The 21,214-nt window shown below is 50.1% G+C and overlaps 1 protein-coding gene across 5 annotated transcripts in view; it reads left to right on the top strand.

Annotated features, from left to right (window-relative positions):
• The window catches only part of DAG1 (dystroglycan 1), a 52,570-nt gene that overhangs the window by 28,381 nt on the left and 2,975 nt on the right, over window positions 1-21,214 (top strand). For all 5 annotated transcript variants that reach the window (XM_062610146.1, XM_062610143.1, XM_062610144.1 and 2 more), the window contains one exon: window positions 8,152-8,556. In XM_062610146.1, the coding sequence (XP_062466130.1) occupies window positions 8,275-8,556 (282 nt within the window). In that variant the 5' untranslated portion in view covers window positions 8,152-8,274. The remainder of the gene's footprint in view (window positions 1-8,151; window positions 8,557-21,214) is intronic.

Below are 21,214 nucleotides of genomic sequence, written 5' to 3'. Positions count from 1 at the left end.
GAGTCCTCTATCTTCTACTTCCAATGTTTCTAGTAATTAGTGCTCCTCAAATCTGAGTGCACTGTCATGGGGACTGGTCTGTGTTGTGTATGCAAACCACTGAGATAACTCTGTCATGGTCCAAATTAAAATTGCTCTAATATTTCGGAACAGTGCTTTGGTCTCCGCTGATGGACTTCTGCCAGCCTTGGTGTCCTCTGTCCTGGATGGCTCCTGCTGAAATGCTCTTCTGTAGCGCCGTGGTCTTCATCAGAATTAATGTCCGACAAAGATACGAAGCTTTCCTTACAAAGAAGAAATTTAGGGTCAGAAATACCTATTTTATCCTGATGCTTTGAGTTCTGGTTTTTACTCCATCTTGTGTACATGTGTATATATACACACATAAAACACATGTTGTGTTTATCTTCAAAATATGCATTTTCATGGCATTTGTATGGAAGGAGGTCTTGCTTTTGTTTTGTTGGTTTGCTCTTTTTTTAACCTTTTGTAGTTTAATTTCCTGTGGATTTTAGTACTAGCTTTAGCTTACATTCCCTTAAGCACAGAAATAAATATTCAGATTTTTACACTCTCGCTCTGTTTCTAGACAAAACCAGGAGTTACCAGTAGTAGAGTTTTTAGGGGCTTGCTCTGGCTGGCTACACACTGGAAATGCAAATAGAGCCAAAACCACGTTAAACTGCATGCCCTTTGCCAGACAGACCCTTCCCCTGCCCTGCTACAGCTGTATACTTAGCCTCTGTGCCCTTTCCAGTAACAGCCTGGAGAAGATGCCTGGAGAGGAATGTGAGCCACCGTTTGACTGCATGCCATCCTGGGACCCTGCTATCTGTCACACAGTGCTGGTTGAGCCAGAAATGCTGCCCTGGTAACTCTGCCTTCTATGAAATTGTCCCATCTCACTTTGTTCTCTACCAGCTTCTTCCAGGAAGGATCCATTTTATACCTTTGATCCCCATCACCTTTCTCCACCAGCCTTCCCTTGTGACAGGGCTGGCTCAAGGGATGCAAGGCATATGGAGTTGCACTGGTGAAGCTGTCACTCTGCTTTGGCTTGTTGGTGGGGATTCATATCCTAATTTGCTTGCTGCCAGCAGCGAGGAAAATGGCAGTTCTACCTGGCTGTGATGTTTGTAATTACAGGGAAAAAATGATCTCTGAGGCCTTCTAAATACTTGGGAAGATAATATCTGAGTTTCCTTTCAACTGAATGCACTTGAAGATACAATCTGAGTTGGCTGTCTGGGAATAACTAAGTGGGAGGAAGGGATTGATTGTGGTTGCTGAAGCTTTCATCCAAGAGCCAGAAGTCTTACCGAGCCAAAATCTGCAGCTGCCGGTCACTGCGGCGGGTCAGGCACAGCGGCTGTTTGGGGCATGGCTCAAGCATAGGACAAGTGGCACACATGCTGCAAGATTGACAGGCAGTGGGACATCCACATGGTCTGCCAGGAAATGTCAGGTCAATGTGCAAGTGTGTAGTCTAGAGGTGCTTGTGGGTACCACAATAATCCTCTCCTGCCTCCTTGGGGCTGCAGGAGGCTGGGGAAGGTGCTTGCCTCCAGAAGTCTTATCACTGCACCTTGTGAGGGAAGCGTACTCTGCAGGGAAAGTAAAATGCTCTGTGTCCAGCTCCGGTGTCCTTGGTGTTTCTGCTGCTGCTCTGCAGTGCCCCTTGCACACAGCTCTGTAGGAGTACTCTGGCTGGGGTTCCAGGAGCTGCTGATGCTGTTTCCTCACCTGCACAGCTCTTGCTGGAGGCAGGGGGGTACCAGGATTGTATCCCATGTGTTTACCTTTGCCAGAGCAAGAGTTCTTCCTGGGAGCAGAGTCCCAGGCTGGGAAGGATAGTGTGGTGGCCCAGCTTCTGGACAGGCAGATGCGATATGGGGCAGGGTGAAAGGCGAATTCTGCTTTTTGCATCTTTTCTGTCTTGGTGCTGCCTCTGCATTCCCTCTGCATGAGGAGCTGGAGATCGCACATCCTCATGAGCACAAAGCCTGTGCTGGGTGGTGAGAAGTCCACCTTGCCCCAGCTGCTCGCTCAGTACTTGGAGCAGAGGCATCCATCAGTGCCTCTGGTCCCAGGCTGCGAGAGAGCCACGAGCAGGTTTTGTTGGCCAAGGGGAGACACAAGATGCACAAATGAGAGGGGTATGGGAAGGCTTCATTCCTCCTCATTGGCGCAAACAGAAGGTAATGGAAGTTAGTAGAAAGGTTCCTCTTAGCTACAGGAAAGTTCAATATTTTGGTGCTTTACCAAAAACCCGCTGTGAGGTACTGATTGCTGTGACCACTTCCTGTTCAGGCTTCATGAAGCTGCTTGTGGCATGTGTGATGTGAAGCAACAAGTCAGTGACAGTTTGCAGCAAGCTCCCCATCAGCAGGAGGGTGCTGCTCACTTCCCTGCCCAGCACACAGTTTCAGCACTGCTGGTTTGGTTTTGTTTGCGTTTGCGTTTTTTCCTCAGGATTTGTTTTTCAGTGTCAGGGTTTGCTGTTACTGACACCAGATGTGCTGGAGACAGACAGTGCACAAATACAGGAAGGAACAAGACTGAGAAGCAGCATCTTTTCTGTGTGGATATCCTTTGAGCTAGGTGTCAGGTCTGTTGGGCAAATAGCTTGGTGACAATACAAGGTGGGCATAGCTGCAGAAGTGTGTTGAAATGCAGTTCTAGGGTGAGGAGTTGAGTACAGCTTGGCTTGTACCTTCTGGACTGATGGTGTTTGAGGTGACCAGCTAATAACAGCAAGCTTGTCAACTGGCTGCAAGGGACAGAGGGTGCGAGAGTCTGCCAGAGCACTCATCTGGGCTCTCTCTCCTAAAGCAGCTTTCTCTTTCAGTCTGATCTCTGATGCTGAGCTGGCTGCTACTTTGAGTTTGATGCACGGCTGGCTCTAAACAGGTAGTTGTGATTGTTGCATTAAGCCAAAACCTTGTGGATGAACTTGTCTTTTAGAGAGACAGCCAGTCTTGGTGTAAAGCTACTGTCACTGCTGATGCCTGCTCAGTACCGTGGGGACAGGATGCTGTTGCTCTGAGCAGGGAACTACACTAGCAGTGAATCTTCCTTCTGACTCCTTGCCTGTTCTCTTGCAGCAGCTGCCTGCTGGTCAGTCTGTGTGTGATGAATGCATCCCTGTGCAGTTGCCCTCCTGTACCTCCCTTTCCATGACTTATCCTGGGTGCAGCAGCCTGGAGCTGTGAACATGGCTGAAGCCATTGAGGTTGGAAATAATCCCCAAAGTTATTTTCAGCAGGTTTCCCTTGCTTATAACACAGGCTGTTGGAGGGAATGCTGCCTGCGTTTCAGGGTACGTCCAGAGCTGGGCAAGCACGGAAACTCTTGTTTCCTAAATTTCACGCTCCAGAGTGTCCTTTGTGCACGTAATGTGTCGGACTCGCTGACTGGCATGCTCTTACCCTTGAGGAGCCTGTATCTCTTAGTTCAGAAACGTGGTGATGGGTTGCTCTGCCCAGACGTGCTGCCTCCGAGCTGTTTGTCCCTCCTATCCCCATTTTCATGCTCCGCCGGTGTGTGCCGTCGCGTTCTGGGCCGGGGAGCGTGCACGGCAGAGTGCCACCTTTGTGTGCCTGCCCGGTGACGCCGGGTTTCATCATTCCTCCTGCTCTCTGCCTTGACATGCAGCCGCGCGGCAGCTGACGGGACTTGCCCAGAGATCCTCCTGTGGAAACACGCACGGGAGATCTGTGCAGAGACAATAACTCTGTTCTGGAAAGTTGCACCGGCTCTGTTTAGCCAAGCCCGAGTTTGCTTCCTCAGAGGAAGGCCACTCGTTTAAAGCTCCTTTTAATGAAGATACTGGTAAATAAGCAGTCAGGTAAGTGGGATTCCTCTGAACTCTTCTAAATACCTTCTTATCTGGAGTAGAGAATTGCACGGAGGTTACTTGAGCTTTCTGTACACTGGGCTCAGTGGCATTAAAATGCTGGCAGTGATTAATTACCTCAGCCCAGTGATGTGATTGTGTGCTTCAGCAATTGGATTAGATGTAGTTGGACACAGACTTCACTTTCACTGGTTCTTGCTGAAGTGGTGGCAGCATAATCAGCCAAGGAGGAGTGGTTTCTGGGCAGCCATGCTCCTGCTGCTGGGATGCTTCCCTGCGCCCCATACTGCTGATCTTGTGGTGGGCAGAAGGAAAGGTCTCTGGCAGGATGCGTGGCTGGAGTAGCTACTTTGTCCTGCTCTCAGTCCTTCCTTTCATTCCCATCTTCTGGCTGCACTGTTCTGCGTTCCTGAATCATGAAGGCAGAGTGTGTCCTTAACATGTCAGCGGGCCTTGTAGCTGCATGGAGAAGGAGCAAGCTCCAGCATTGTCTTGACAAGTCAGCATCATATCAAGTGCAGCATCATATCAACATAACTTCACCAAGCAGGCCCAGTTCTGTGTCTCCATATTGGGGGGTTTGGCACTGGAGATGAGGCATCAACATTGGCAAGTGCACCGAGCGCTAGGACTGAAGCAGATGTTGATGCTGACTTTGATGTTTCATCCAACACTCTGGAGGCTCAAACTTGAGACCAAAAGATCTCTCACAGAAGCAGGAGGATAAAGAGAAAGTTGGTTCTTTCAGAAGATCAGACGGAGCAAAACATCCTGAAATTCAGGACTAACCTGAACATTTGTGTGTATTCTGCAAAACTGGGCAGTACAGATCCTGTTGGAAGGAGCACTGTGTCATGAAGTGAAGCTGGGGTGGTCTAGCTTTCCCTTGTAGCTTGAAAGTGCTGTCTGAGTCAGCTGGCCCTATGGCCTGATGCTTTCAGAGATCAGCAGAAGACCACCTGCTGAATGCCATCTGCGTTTGGGGTTTGGCCCTGTTGTGAGATTGTGGGAAGCTGTGTGAGTTGTTGAGATTTTTGCACCCGCAGAGCTCCAGCTCTGTGCCACTCACTGGGCATGGGCCGTGACTCGGAACGCTGACCTTTTCCGCATACAACTGGCATGATGTCTTACACAAGCGGGTCTGGGGTTTGCCCATGGTAGTCTCACAGGAAATAGTGTGGGTTCCTCAACTTGACAGAGGCACCACACAGGTCCCAGTGCTTGTTAAAGCTTCTCTGCAGGTAGCTCTCGCTCTGTTCTGCAGCTGCATCGAGACCTGCAGTGCTGTGCCTGGTGGACTTGCTGGCTTAGGCAGAGGACCTTCTATCCCAAAAAGCATTCTGCCTTGAAGCAACAGTCCACATGGACCTCAGCACTGCAGGGCAGTGCCTTGTTCCAGCTATCTGTAGAGCTGTACCACCCTGCCTTTCCTCCTTAGCACTCAGTGTGAGAGTCTGGCACTGTTTCAGCTTCTGTCGATTGTTTGGTGAGGTGGAGCTGTGTTAAGAGAACTTTTGGTGGTGCAAGTTTGTTCTCAGCTCCTGTTGGTATTTTGTTATCAGCTCCTGAATTCCTCCTACACCTCCTGTGTGCTCCACTTACAAATGCAGAGACTGTTCTCCTGTAGTTCCCCTAAAATGAAAATCTGAATTCGTGTGACCTGCAAGTGTCACACAAGATCTTGAGTTCCTTGGCTGAGGGGGGGTGCGTATCGAACAGGCAGTGTTTGTTGCCTGCTCAGATAATTGTTTCTGAAATGTGCGATGACTTCATCTTCCTCCCCTGCTTGCCACAGATATCGAGAACCAGCTCCTTTCTGCCCAAATACTCCATCCAAGAAAAACGCCGCAGGCCAGATCGTCATTTGGCCAAGCAACACAGAGCTGCACCGTGCTTGTGCAGGAGCTCCGCTGACAGCCTGGGGCAAGGGCTGGCCTGAAGCCGTGGTGCTGAACCTCTCCAGGTGTTTTTACAGCTCTCTGTGGTTGTACACCATGTGTCTGGGTGTTTCTCCTCCACTCAGATGTGGAGGCTCATCGCAGCTGTGAGAGGCAGCCCTGTTTCCATGTTGATAGCATCTCTGCCGCACAGCAGCCATGGGGCTGCTGAGTTCTGCTGCTGCCACATTCCTCCCCTGGCTGCAAGTCTCTGATCCTGCCTGTACTTGCTGGGGTTGCTTTCGAGGTCCTCACACAGCAGGGCTTCCCAATGAGCAGGCTACAGCAGAAGTAGCTCATGGACAAGGAAGGCATCATCACTGCGGTGTCTGTATCCCAGAAGGTGGTTCTTCTCTCTGCTTTTTAAGGCACTCTGCAGGGATGAGCGTCCCCCAGTTTCCTGCTGTGGTGATCAGTGGCCTCCTCAGCACCTCTTGCTGATGTCTGCTCCATCTCTGTAGCTCATTCACACAGCTTGTGTTGAGTCACACTGAGGTGACTCTAGGTTCCTCCAAAAGCAGCTGGTGTGTGTTGGGTCCTCTGACCACACAGGGAGCTGGTAGGAGAGACATGTCCTGTAGGAAGTGGGGCTTCTGGAGAAGCAGCTCAGGCACCTCGCTCCGAGTGAAGATCACCACATGCTCTTTGGGAAGAGCCTGGCCCTGTTGCTTCATCTGGTGTCCTTCCAGCTGCCTGAACTGACTGGGACAGGAGTACAAGACTGGTGCTTTCTTCTGGTGTTGGGATCCCACACCAGCCATCCTCCTGTCTGTCTTGTGGTTCCCAGCAATGTTATTCTGTCTCTGCTGTGTCTTTTGCTTTTCAATCAGGACAGGTTTTCCACAACTCAGATTCAGTATCTGCCTCATGGATGCTGTATTCATTGGTTATTGCATTCAGCTCATAATTTCTGCTACCCTCTGCTACTTGCGACTGTGCTTGCTGGGCCTATTACCTTGGGATGGGAGGTGTCAGCCCCATCTGCACGAGTGATTTATGGTGAAAAGTCCCATCAAGGGGTGAGGATGTGCTGGTCTTTACATGCTACCTCTCAGCTTCTCTAGGGTGTAGGTTTTAGGGTGAACAATCAAATTTTACCTCTCCTGTTATTCCTGTGGTAACCTTGGCCTTGGTTGCCTGTGTGGACAGGCTCTCTGCCTACTTCTGCAAGCCTATGGTGGGCAGTAAAGGGCACAGCACAGTGAGTTGGCTGGTCTTGCTGTTGTGCTGCCCTGGGAGGTCTGCGAGGGCAAGAAGCAGTAATAGGATTTCCCTTCCCACCCGGTCTGTCTCCAGGGTCTCTTGGGACAGCCTGATGTGCATCACACGATGCAGCAGGAGGAGGCTAAAATAAATCAGAGCTGTGCCCAGAGGGCTGGGAGCCAGTGTTTAGAAGTTGGGCTGGGTTTGCCCTGGGAATTAGGAATCAGGCTCTCTCAGTCTGGAAATAAAGGAGTTGGTTCAAGACACAAGAGTGCCTGGCCCCAGGAGCCCAGTCCTGTGTGCTCTGCGGGGCTGAACGGCACCCTCTTGGTCCATGCATCTGTCGTGCAGCCTGTCCTGCAGACAGGCTTTGCAGAGGAACCTGGGGTGTGTGCAGATCCATGACTCCCTCATACTGCAGCTGGACCCAGTCTGGAGGGAGAAGCAACTGGGGAAGTGAAAGAAGAATAGCAAGGGAGAGCTGGAGATGTTTCTTGGGTGAGCTGTGCAAGCAGGAGGGAGCCGGATGGCAGGTAGCAGTGTGGGACACTGTGTGCATGGCTTCCTCTGGTCTGACTTTGGGGTCTGTATTGCTGGCCCCCAGATCAAATCTAAACACACTAATACCAAAAGCTGGAACTGAGAGGAGACCTGGCTTGAAAGCCGGGCTTGTGGGTCAGAGAAGCAGAAGTGTCTGTTGTGCATCAAGCTGTCAAGATGGCAGCTTTGGAGTACCAGAGGTTTCCTGGGACCTTCATGGGCGGTTGCTAGCATGTAACTGGCAGTTACTGATGCCCCGGCCTGATTCCAGCTTGCCTTTAAAGGTCACCTATTACCTCTGACCTATTACCACTGTCTTGGCTTCAGTTTTATCTGCCCCATCTCCTTACCTGCGGATATCTCAGGATGCTGTGGCTCCAGAGCAGGAGAAACATGGTTGTGCACATGAAAAGCAGGAGGCTCTTGTTTCTTTAGAGGTGCTGTAGGTCAGAAGAGGAGTTGAGAAGCATTTGCTCCCTTTAACAGTTGTAAAAACTCTCCATTTAAATCAAAAAGCTGAATAGAAGGGGGTAGCGCAGCAGGTATCCCTTGCAAGGAGGTCTGTCTGTGGTTATTGTCACGAATGTGCTGACTGGGTTTTCTATGTTTAACCAGGTTCCCGGGACTCCTAGGATGAGGCTTCTGTGAAGAGCCAGTGGGTCCCTGCCTGCGCTGCGGTGCCTGCAGATCCCTGTGGTCTCCTTTCCGGCTGGAGCAGTGCCAAGGCCGCCGGGAAGAATGACTGTTGGATGCCTCGTGCAGCCCCCTTTCCTGGGGAGGACTTGGCTCCCTGTGCTGCTGCTGGCGGCCTCTGCTCACTGCCACTGGCCCAGCGAGCCGGCAGAAGTGGTTCGGGACTGGGAAAACCAGCTGGAGGCCTCCATGCACTCCGTGCTCTCGGACCTCCGGGAGGTTGTGCCGGCTGTGGTGGGCATACCAGACAGCTCTGCCGTGGTGGGACGCTTCTTCAGAGTCTCCATTCCCACAGATTTAATTGCTTCCAATGGAGAAATTGTCCAGGTGAGAAATCCCATTCCATGAGGCTTGTTTTCAGTTACATTCTTGCAGGAGCTGAGCTGATCACCCCACTGGGTCATGAGGGTTGCTGTGAAGCAGCCTTAAGGTTTTGTAGGACTATGGGAGAAGGATTTAAACTCTTCACCTCACTGCAAAGTTCCTTTCCTCTATAATGAGGAGAGGAGATTTCTCAGGGATGACTGATCAGTTTGTTGGCTGTATTTAAACTGTGAGACAGCTCTGCCCCTGGAACGATGGGCACATTCATAAGGAGATGTTGCCTCAGGATCTAGGGAGCCCCACAGTTCCTGGGACTGCAGCTCCGAGGCCCAGGGAGTTTGCTTTGCTGTGGTAACAAAACACTGGTAGACAAATAGACCTTGTTCTGCCAGCGGGGCTCTGGGCTGCCTTTGACACAGTCTCTCCTGACCTCGTCCCTAAGTCCTCTTGGGAAAAATAGGAGCTGTTCTCTTTATCTGACATACCCTTGTACTGCTGGCACTGCAGACACTTAAAAACTGAGTTTGGGAATCAGTCCTAAGGGCAAGAAAGTGTTGGAATAGCCCAGAGGAGGGTAGGCACTGCTGAACACATTGCTTATCTTCAGTCCTTTCTTGGGAAGGTGCTGAGAAGACAACTTCTCAGCATCTGCTTGCTTGGATCATGTGGTGTTCAGAAAATTCTGGGTTTAAAAAACAAAAAAAGAATTACATTTCAATCTTGGGATATTTTTTTTATTTTTTTCCAAAGAGCAAAACTGAAAAACAGTTTTAAAAATCCGTTTTTAGAAAGCATTCTAAAAAGGCAGCCTTCTGGTGTGTCTGAGAAGATCAGAGGGAGATGAAGAGCAAGTCAGGAGAGAGCCTGAAATCTCAGCTTCTCCTTGAAGGCAGGTTTGTTTTAGCTCTGCGTCCTGTCACGCAGTTCTCAATCCAGCTACGTGATCCCGCTGGCTCCAGCAAGGGAGCCGGGGCCGCGATGTGCCAGTGGTAGGCAGATAAATCTGAGGAATGCATCTGCTGTTGGCAGACAGGCAGATGGGGAGGAGGAACGTGGTGGGTGAGCCCCTGGCTCGTGGGGTTGGAGCAGGGAATGGGCCAGTTCTACAGCAAAGACCATGACATTTATTGACTGCAGCCAAGGAGGCGCGGACGGGGGGCAGCGGTGCCTGCCCTGCTCTCACACCGCCTGTGCTCTGAGCATGGGGCACCACTATAGCACTGGGCTGCAAGAGTTCAGTGCTACAGGCAGGTGCCGTTACCCAGGATCTTGTGTTACAGAAATGGTAACTCTGGGTTGGTATTTTGCATCAGAGTGGCTTGTCCTGGTATTGTCTAATAGCTACTTTGATGGCCAGAATAATGTTCAGTGTTTGTGTAACACCACAGCTTCCTCTTGTCTCCTTTTCTGGCACAAAAGTCATCTTTAACTCCACTAGCTGCAGGAAAATCCTGATAGATGATTTCCACCCCACCTTATTGCTTCAAACCATCCCTCTGCCACTTTGGTGTTGAGGCGTGTTTGCCAACACCAGCAGATGCCTGAAGAGCCTCAAATGGACTGGGTTGGAGCAGGACCCAACAGTTGCTGGATGTGCATAGTTCAGCAAACACTGGGAGTGATTTTCATGCTTGTCCGTGGGCTTGACCACGTGTGTGTTGCATCTGTTCACCTTGAAATTGATTTTAAAGGAGCAGCAGGCTCTGGGGCACTGTAAGCATCCTTAGATGGTGTATCTGGAAGGTCTTTTCCTTGCAGGGGATGCCTGTTGGCTGCTGAGCACAGCTGACCTTTGTTATGGGGATTTGATTCCTGGCTAGCAAGAACTGCGTAGGCAATTCTGGGTGCTGGGGTGCATTTTTGTTTTACTGGAAAGTTTCAGGACAAATGGCTCTGGTCTTTTTCTCAGGCTGCCATGCATTTCTCAGCTGGAGCAGTAAAAGCTTTAATAGTTCTGGATCTTGCTAATTGATTCTCTATTCTAAAGAGAAAGAATAAGGGCTGTGCCCTTTGAGATGAAATAGCAGGTCAGAGTTCACAGCATGATGTGGTTGCCTACACTTTGTCCCCTTAAGTATCAGAGAAATAGGCTATAATTTCATTAATTCTTTTTTTAAAGCTGATGTCCCCAAACTCCCATCTGGAGCCTGAAGAAGGTGTGGTGGCTTCCTTTTCAGAGAGTTCCCACTGACTGTTTCTAGGCTCGGTTTGTATTGCTGTGGAGATCACCTTGAAGCTGCTTCTCGGATCCTTTCCGTGCTTGTTAGCAGATTCCAGCTGGCTGTAGACAAAATACTTTTCTCTGCAGCCTTGGCTGTGGGATGGAAACAACGCCAGGCATCCGGAGGAGTGCCTCGCAGGCACGCACTCCTGCACACGCGGGAGGGCTCTGTGTGAACCAGGTATGTGCTCCTGGGAGCAGTGCTGCTGGAGGACAGGTGAGATCTCAGAGTTAAGGACAAAACCAAGTCTATTCTAGCGCGGGGAGGCAGGCACACAGAAAAGTTAAAAACTACCTTGTGTCTTAATTTCGGAGTCTCATTGCCATGTTGCTCAGAGCCAGCTGCTGGCACAGCTTTGTGGCCATTGTAACTTACTGCCATTAGAAATCCCCTTCCCGTGTGCCTTGTCTTCCCAGATAAGTCCTCTCTCAGGACTCAATGTGTCCTTTGAAGGTTGGCTGCAGCTTGCAGGTATTTCAGCTGTTGAATTTGATGGCAGTTCAGTCCAGATGCTGTCCTCTAGCTTCCTTGCTACAGCAAGGCTTCTCACTGCAGGATTTCTCTCCTGGTGTCTGAAGGTATCATGGAAATGAAGACTTTGCTGTGCCTTCCCAAAAGGGTTAACAGCAGCGTCTGACACCAAAACCTTGGCACTTTATAAGAGCTGGGTTAAACCATCCAATCTCCACATATGGTACAACTGCTTCACCATGCAGACAGGTAGTACAAGGGTGTGCATGTTCCCACTAGCTCCTAGTTATCCTGGGAGCAGGGTAACCATGGCTGTTGGTGCTGGCACCCTCACCACAATCAGTCATCACTGGCCTGACAATCTGTTTTCCCTATTTCCACTGAAAGCTGTGTGGAGTCTGACCTGTTACCTCTCAGCTGTGTCCTGTTGTTGAAGAACATCATGCTCAGGCCAAAGACCAGGTGGATTTCCTGTTCCTGCCACTTCCATTTGAAGCTGCTCCGGAATTTGTTCTGATTAAAAAATGCAGCTTCTAGCCTAAATTTAGAGATAGCTGGAAATATTTATATGTGCTGCCCTTTAGCTTAAATCAGTTCTACCTTCATAATATTTACTTCCTTTTTGTATTTATAAGGGACAGACATATTCCTCTGTGTTGATTTTACTGGGTAAAGCAAGCCAGCCTCTTCAGCCTTTTTCATAAAATAAGTTTTCCTCTCCTCTTCTTTATAGCTGTCTTCTGCACCTCTTCCAGCTTGAGTTTATTTTTCTTATGTTTGCATGACCACAGCTATGCAAAATACTCCAGATGAAAGTTTACCAGAGCCTCCATCAAAACTTCCTTTCCTCTTCTATAAATAACCTTGTTTGATACATCCTACAGTCGTTTGCTTTTCCATGGCTGCCTTGCTTTGCTCAGACATCTTGCCATCAGCTGAAATAGCTGTGTCTGTAGTTCCTGCTTCCAGTTGTTGAGGTCCCAGAAGTGGACATTAGGCAAGGTATGTGTGATGGTTGATTTTTACAGTGCTGACCATGGTCTCCAGGAGGTCTGCTAGTCCTGTCTCAAAGGTTGTCCCATTTTATCTGTATGAAAACCTAACCTGTTGCTGTCCAGGTGAGGACAGTGGCACTAGCACTGATAGCACCTCTGTCGGCATTTGGGATGGTGGCTTTGCAGTAAACGTGGCCCCCCCCTCATCCCACCAGTGATGTACACTGCCACACACTGGGAAAGCTGACACTGGCCTTGATCCATGAAAGACAAAACACACAAAAGAAGGCATTTATGTGGTGTCTACCTTCATCCTGCAGGATGCTTATCTGACGTGGTGTGCAAACTGCTGTAGAAAGCATCCGTTGTCTCTAAGCCTATGAGAAAGACTTTCTGACTCTGAGCCATGGGCTATAGAGACTGTGATGGCGTTTCTCTAAGCTGTGTGCAATGAATGGAATAAATCTGGGCTTCAAATGCCACTTCCAGAAGCACCAGGCACTGCACTTGGGTCTCAGTATTAAATACAGTCGCGAAGTGGCATTGCTGTGGCAATTCCTGCTTCTCCCTTAGGATGCAGCGATAAATCCAGTTCCCTCTAATAAATATGAGTGTAGCCACAAGATACTTGAGCCCTTGCACAATCCAACATCCTAAGTGCAGGTGCCCAGGGTTCATAAAGACAAGCAATTTGATGGCTTCTGTTTAAAGGTGGGTCTAAAAGTATGCTGGAAGGAAAGAAACTCCTGGTGCACAGTGCTTCCCAAGGCACATCCCTGAGCAAGAGGTGATGTGCTGTGTCTTCCTTGAAGCTAATGTAAAGCTGCTGACCTGCCTTCATCCTGGTAGTGTTGGGTATGGATGGATCCCATGGGGTAGATCTGCTGTGGGTTTGTTAGGTGATGCTAAGGAGGAGTTCCCAGGTGAGCACAGCTAAGTCTTGGCTCCTGGTGTTTGGGTTTGAAGTACATGGTCTCAGCAGGGCTTTGTTGGGAAGACAGATATAACACATAGTGGGGCCCCCTAGAAGCTGCTGTTTTATGCAAACATAGCTGGTGGAAAAGTGGTTAGAAAGACTGTATTAACTCACGTAGCCAGTTTACACAGTGCAGCTATGCAATGGGCTTGTGGGCTTATCAGAGCACTGGATATTAATCTGGGCAAAAAGATTCTTGCTTTCATTGAATATTAGCATTATTTATGTTGGAAAAGATCAAGTCCAGCCATTAACCCAGCACTGCCAAGTCCACCACTAAACTTTCTAAGCAGCTGTATTTTCCAATGATTGCTCTATTTGCTGTCTGTTGAAGTGGCTTTTATTGAACAGCTTTACATTTACCAGGCTTCAGGGACCTTGTTTTATGATCAGGATCTGCAGGGATTGAGTTGCAGGAGTCCTGACATGTAGTACCTGCTGTTAGGGCTGTGCTGCACCCCTCAGCCTTGCTCCGACCCCAGAGCAAAGGGCTGGATGCTGGCACCAAGACTGCAGTCCCAAGACACACTCCGTTTCTGGGAAGGAAAGCCACAAAATACTGATTTTTATTTTTTCTTTCTTTTCCTCTTGCAATGATCCTTATTTCAAAGAGTTTGAACTGAATGTGAATTTTATGAAAGAGGTAGACAAACACAGAGTGCTCCTCAGGGGCTGTGGGATGACAAGATAAGTTGGGTATCTTAAAAAGCTCTCTATGTCAAAGCATTTGGACTTCACCTCGTCCCTGGGGTCCCCAGTTTTCTTGGATTAATCAGGTGCAGCAACAGGCACTATTTACAGAGGAGTGCGTAGGGATAAATGGCAGTGTCTGGAACAGGTCCAGGCAGAGGATGACTTGGGCAGGGCTCTGCTTGGCTGCCATGCTGCAATCTTGATGATAAGATGAGCTGATAAGATTTCTGCTGGGGGGCCGAGGGGGCCGCTTATCTTTTTCCTGCAGCGAGGCCAAGTCAGGGAATTTGGCATTTTCAGCGCTTAGTAACAAGCTCTGAGTTCGGAGGAGTGGAAAATGTGACTCAGTCTAATTATAAACCAGCCTTTCAGACAGGCTGGGAAGTTCCTTCTTTTGTCCTGCTCTCACAGGTTGTTGCTCTGAGCATCCAGGGAGACTGGGGAATGCAGCGGTAAGGAGAATCCTACAAAGGAGCAGCCGTGAGATAGTGGGATCCGGTTCGCCTTTCCTTGCCATGCTCTTGAGTGCCAGCTTCCCAGCAATCTGCTGATGGCAGGAATAAATTGCTGGGGCTGGTTAGCTGTGCGGCGGCAGCACTAAACCCCCAGCACTTGGCATCGCTGCTGTGTGGTATTTTTGCTTCCCCTTGGCCTTTGCTTATAAAAAGTCATGCTGAAAGAAGAGCCCGGCTGAACTTTTGATTTAAGCTGTTGAAGGCTTTTCCTGCCCCCTGAACAAGGGAGAAAGCGGGGTGTGGGCAGCCCGTGCTGACCCCAGCCCCAGCGCAGGCGGGCTGCGCCTTCCCGCTCCAACAATAAGGCTAAACAAATCCTTCCAAGCTGCTTGCATGAACCCATGAAAGGAGGATTTCTTGGGACACTCAATGTTTTGTAGTGACCTCCCAGTGAAACAGCTGTTGTGTTCCCTTGCCCAGGCAGTGTGGGACGCTGAATAGTGTCCTTATAGCAGACACAGAGGCGCATCTGGAAAAGAAGCCGTCATGGTAGGAGTATGCAGGGATGGCATGGGCTGGGCATAGCTGCTCAGCCTGCCTTGTCATGGAGCCATTTTACTGATCGTGAAGAAGTTATCGAGACCAAGTGCTGCTTTTGGGGCAGGCAGGCAGAGCCCTGGGCTTGCATCCCCAAAGGAAAGGGGTTGCTTTCCATGCATGAGGCTTCACTTGCCCTTGGAAATGCAGATTAGCAGCAGATAGATGAACATCTCTTTCAGATTTTCACAAGTGTGTAAAAGTAGAGCAGCTGCTTTGCCACCTGGTCCCTCAGGGACTAGAGTTTGAAGTTGAGGGCCAGGACCTGTGATCCAGCCTCTGCAGCCTTATCCTCCCTTATCTCAGTTTTCGAAGCTGGAAGGTTTGAATTTTCTGAGGCAACATTTCTGTGCACACAGATGTGCAGGAAGGGTTTTGCAGGGCTTTCGCAGGGACCAGCTGAAGCATGTGGTTAGTTTAACTGCCCTGACCTACCCTGTGCTCAAAGGAAGCACCAATTACCGGCTGTTCCCATGTAGCTTTCAGTCTCTCAACAGAGGTGGTGAGCTCCTGCTGGTAACGAAGACTCGGGTCACCAAGGCTGACGTACTTCTAGAAGCCAGTGAAGTCTCTGGGCTCTTTTTAGACTTTCCGGGGCAGATGCATGGCATGAAATGTCCTGGAGCAGCTTGGGTTTGTCTGCGAGTTCCTGTGCCTTTTGTCCAAAGCTCGCAGTGGCTCCGAGCACCACCATCTGCTGAGGATACCCAAAAGCTCTGTCAGATACCGCAGTCCCCTCTGTTGGGAAGTGCATGTGCTGCCGTTCCTCCCTGCTCCTTGTGGCAAGTAAATGCAACTTCCCTTTCTTCAGGCTGAGCTTTCCCATAGCACACCACTGTGCAGTGACACTGTAGCAGTGCTTTGGAAGCACTCTAAAAGGTGCCCATCCGCCTTTCACCAGTGTTTTCTGCACCTTGTGTTTCTAGGCAGGACCACTCTGATGCCCTAGTGGTCCTATACGTGCAGTTCTGATGTACTTGAGGAAAGAGGGCATGTAAGATCAGAGGCTCCTCACGTCATCATCTGGTTGCATACAGACAAGCTTTCCTGTCAGGGCTGTTCCTTGGGGCTAAAGGCTCACGGCTGTTGTGGTCTGATGGTTGTCCAGCTCCTGCCTCTAGCCACTGTGTTCCTTGACCCGATGCAGCAGCCTCTGCTGCAGGACTTGCCTGGGGCAGTGGTGTCTGGATAGCGTGGCCAACCTGCAGGCTGTGTGTTCTCATTGTTTCTCTTGGCTCCAGGTCGGCTGTTCCAGCACCACAAATCACTGCAGCGCCCGCAGCTCCAGCAGCACTGGAGGAGGGATCTGAAACGGATGTTTGGTCCCAAATCTGCCTGCCTGGGGTATCTGATTTGGGGCTGAGACCTCCTGTTGCTTCTGCTGACAAAACTGCCTGGTGCTACTGCATTAGCCAGGGGATTAAGATGAAGTTGGGATTTAGGCAAACAGCTTAGGTTTGACTCTTTCTCTGCAGTTATATTTGCATTTGAATTGCATTTGAATTTCCATTTTCTTTTCCCTGCCTGCTGGTTAATTGCTTGCAGAAGCCTGAGTGCTGCAGACTTGGTTTAACACCGGTTAGGTCAGTCAACTTGAGCACAGTTCAGCCTGCCTTCTGTTCAGGTGCTGAGAGGGCTGGTTTTCATTACTGGCCATGTGTGTTAGGGTAATGCTGAAGGAGAGCCTGTTGTCATCAGTAATTATGCTCCAGTTGAAATCCCTGGCATGGGTCTGTCTCAGCAGCAGCTGGGGACAAGCAGGGGAAGGGGGCAGTGGGAGATCTGGCAGAGCTGAGCTGCAGGAGTGTTCACGCTCACCCCTGCCCAAGAGCACTCGGGGCTTTTTAGGACTGATAGGAAAGGGTGCAGGAAGGAGCAGAGTCCCTGGCTGCTGCTGCCGCCTGTGGAAAGCCTGACAGCAGAAACTGGGGAGATCCCATCTGATGCCTTCAGGACTGGGAGGTGTTCATAGTGGTGTGCCAAAGGGAGACCTGTGGCAGGATCCTATGGTACCTGTCTCCTGGCAAAGCACTTGTTGCCTCCTTTGTGAAGGATTCATCGTGAGGAAGAGGACTGAATACCTGGAGGATTTAGAGGGCACTGCTGTAGGCAAGAATGTGGATTTTTGCCTGGATTCCCTTGGAGGCAGTGGTTTTGCTCACTGTTTGTTTGCTTATCTTTGTCTTGTTGGCTGTAGGGCTTTTAAGATCTAAATATCAGAAACCCAAATCAAACTGAGCTGTCTTCTTTCGTGAGCTGACTGCTCTTAGCTGGCCTAGACGTGGCCTGTTATTGTTATCTGAAAGGACTTTATGAACCAGGTCTTCAAAACCAGCAAGGCCACTGTATGGGTATCGAATCCCAGACACAGGTAATTTTTAATGGTCTTCCATACACTGCCAGGTTTGTGTAATCTTTAACCTATAAGCATTTATTTCCAATTATCTCAAATAATGGGAAAACAAAGACAGCCTTTTCTTTTTCCTCTTGAGCAATGGAAGAGTTATTTTGAAACCAGAGCCCTTGCGGGAAATGGCAGGGCTTAAGGCTCATATTTATTGCATACATAGAAAACAGGGAAACTTTTAACATGGAAACTAGAGATCCCAAATCATTAACTATGTGTAGCCTTAACAAACACCCTTTGAAGCAGTATTTGAAGGAAACATTGGTAGAACAGAGTCCACAGTTCACTGTATCATGACCACAGCAGCAGCTGCTACCAGGACAGACCCACACCAACGGCTCCTCTGGTTAGCCTTCGTTTAGGAACAAGTATTTTTATTCAGCCTGATAATCGCTTTAATTATCTACCCTAATCTTGCTGGTCTCTTCCTTTTCATGTGAGCACAGATGGATTCTGCTGCCAGGGCAGCAGTTCTGTTTAAAGCAGAGCCATGGTATCAAACTTGTTGCCTTCCCAAAGGTTTCCCAGGCACAGGCATCGTCATGGATTTCATCAGCGTAATACACGTGAACTTGTTAAAATCACCTCTTGCAGAACCCTTAGAAACAGTCCACATCTCCTCACAGGTTGAATGCAGCTGAACTAGCTCAGCTCTTTTTAAATCAAGTTTAAGTGGGTTTAGAAATGTTTTGCAACCGTTGCATCCCTGCTAGAACAAGTTGTCCCAGTAGGTGATGATTGCCTGGCCTGTTTTTGTTTTTCAGGAGAGCCTAGTTTTTTTTTCAGTGTGAATCTGTCTAGCTGCAGTTTCATTTTCTAGCATGGGCCCTTAAGAGCATGAGCTCATGTGTAAGCTGTAGGTTAAAAATGGGTTTCCAAGCAGAAATACTCAGGGTGGCTAGTGCCACTCTCACTGTCCATTTTGCACAGGGGTCGGCCACCTTTCCTAAGTGAGTTTGGTTATCAAGCGTGGGAGCACACATGGTTGAAGGGAGATGCACCCTGTGACGTGGGATTAGGTATGGTAATGCTTGCTGTGCCTCTCTTCAAGTCACAGGCTGTGCCCGGGGAGGACAGAGCAGCAGCAAATCCCAACTCCCAGGAAAGCTCTGGAGGATGGCTGTGGAGTGTGTGATCCCGTAATTAAGGGCTTTTGCGGAGTGCATGGAAAGGAAAGATTTGTTCCAAATGTAGACTGAAATTACACATTCAGCGTGCATTTAACCACTCGCTATTAACATTTTTATCCTTCTTGACTGTGTGAGTCTCCGTAATGCTGGGCCTTTGTCCTGGCTTCTTAAAGTTCTGTTCCTGTTGTGCGCCCAGCCCTGCCCTTCCTCCTCCCCATATGGCAGGTTAGTGGCTAATTTTGGCTGAGGGGATAAGGAGTGGCACCATCCAGATCCTGCTGCTGTAAGTGCTGGGTTCCACTGGGCACTGTCCTGGCAGCTCAGTTTTTAAAGGGTGTGATGGAATTACCCTTTTTCAAAGGAACACAAGTGCAGCTCAGCCCTTCTGGCTGGGCAGGAGCAGCCCCTGCCTTTGTTCTCCTTGGCAGAAGAGATGCCAAGGAAGGACAATTTGGTCCTTTGTTGGAGGAGGCCTGGCTCCATGTGTCGGTCTCAGGTGAAGGGCTGGGATAAAAGCAGCTCCTGTCATTGCTGTGGTGGGCTGTGGGCATGCAGCAGCAGCCCTGCCAAAACCTGCTGTTGGCTGCCAGGAGCAGAGGTGAACAACAAGGCTGAGTGGAAGCACTTTCACATCTCAGGACCTTGATTCAGGTGGGCTGCACTGGGGTATAGGGGTATAGGTCCCATGGGGTGGTTTCTTCCAGCTGATGTAAGCAAGAATCTGAGTTTCCTGCTCTCAGATGTTGCTGCTGAGGAGTTAACCCAAAACTGTGCTAATAGCTTTAAACTCTGCTCTATAAACTGTACCCAGCATGTGTCTCATGATGTGCTCTGCAGCTTGTCCAGGCTGGCTGAACACGGGGCTGATCCTCTGCAGAGGCAAGGAATGCGGGTGGTGCCTGTGTGATCATGGCCGAAACCCGCTGCGGCTCTTGCACAAAAGCTTTTTTATGCTTCTCTTACCAAAATGCTTTTGGGTCCTATGTTACTCTTGCAAAGCCACACATCCAGGCCCTTCAGTGTGCTGAAACCCTCAGCAGGGGTGCTCTGTGAGCCCCACTGCCCTCCCTTCAGTGTGCTGCCTGCACCGGGCATGGGGGAGATGTGCCCAGGATTCATGGTCTGCCCAGCCCTGCAGCACTGGGCATCGCTCTGGATGCCATCCCAGGGGCTTTCCCAAGCAGGACCTGTGGCTGGCAGGTCTGGGGAGTCCAGCCCCATCTCTGCACCCACTGCTGGGCACAGGGGCACTCCTGCAAGGCAGTGTTCCTTGTGAAACTCCTGGCCCAGCTTTGTGTTTGGATAAACTATGAAATATGCATGAGTGTTACAGAATTGCAGAGTAACCAGAGCCCCCTGCGTTGGACTGAGGCAAGCCCAGAGCCTCAACCAAGCTGCTAAATGTGTCCCTGTGAGCCCCAAAACGCCCTGTTTCCTCTGGGGAGATACCTGGTGGTGAAGCCCAGCCTGGGCACTCATTTGGGCAAAGCTCAAGTTACTTGTCCTGCTGTACCTATAGCCCCAGGAAATGTCACAGCTGGCCAAGCTGGCGCTGTCACCCATTCCACTGTGCAGCCTTGGTGGCTCTACAGTGCCTTGTGATCTGTGAGTGGCTGTAGAGCAGATGGATGGATGTCAGCTGGAGTTGGCGGGGGGGGGTGTATGTGTTTGCATCCACCCTCAACTACAGCCCAGGGCAGGAGGCAGGAGTCCCGCAGGTTGTGACACATGTGGCTTTCCCCTGCACGGGGCAGAGAGCACCTTGACAGGGTGTCAGCTGGGCTGGTGGCATTTTGGAGAGAACCTGGGTATTTTCCACATGAGCAAAAGGAGACCTGCAGGGTCTGGGCATGGGCTGGCTGGGAAGGAGACCTGAAGTTGAAAGAGGAGGGTGGGCTGAGAAAGGTACAAATGGATGAAGAAGGACTGGGAAGAGGAGGCAGCCAGTGAGGTTACCACAAGCTTGCTCCTCTAGACTGTAGGGACACCCCATCGCTGCATGGTTTGGCCCTGCTTTGGGGCTGGGCAGTTTGAAGGGGAGGACTGTGCTTTATCAGTCTGCACCACAAGTCATGTAAAAGAAAAGGTGTTGCTGTTGACCTAAAAGAGGTAGTTAAATAGTGTGTTGGAGTCCTGAGGTGCCTGTGGTCTGGCCAAAGCCACTTGTTTGTAGTCTGCAGAAGCAAGGTACTGTATGAAAGTGAAATCTTTCTCATCTTAAGCTAACCTGAGCCCTGGTTGGTGTGCCGCCGTGTGCGATGTCCAGCAATGCCCCAGTGCTGAGACCCTGGCTGCACACACTGCTGTGGCAGTGCTGTGCTGGCCGCATGTCAGGCCACTGGAGCGATGGGCTTGCAGGGCATGATCAGGAGAGGAAAGGAGTGAGAAAGCAGGGATGGGAGAGGAGGGGGTGGGAAGAGGGCAGTTGTTGGATCATCTCTGTTGCGTGGTGTAACTTCATCCTCAGCTTTGTAGCTGTCCCCATGACTTAAACTCCCCTTCTGCCCTCAAAGAAAATGAACCACTTGTGCTTCGTAGTTGCACAGCAAGTGCTAGAGAGCTGGTGCCTGCAGGTGAGGGACCTTTACAGGGCTTCATGACCTCCTGTGGCTCCTGAAGCCCTTTGGGACCAGTGCCCTACAGAGCTCGTCCTTGCCACCATAGAGAGGAGAAGACACAGGCTGTTTCTCTGTAGCCAGGATGTTCTTCCCTCCT

This window comes from Pezoporus occidentalis, unplaced genomic scaffold (assembly GCF_034315485.1).
Source record: "Pezoporus occidentalis ecotype Australia unplaced genomic scaffold, CSIRO_AGI_Poc_V1 ctg145, whole genome shotgun sequence".
In the NCBI taxonomy this organism is placed as follows: Eukaryota; Metazoa; Chordata; class Aves; order Psittaciformes; family Psittacidae; genus Pezoporus; species Pezoporus occidentalis.
The sequence above is the reverse complement of the archived record's forward strand: the minus strand, read 5'-3'. Positions and strand labels throughout refer to the sequence as shown.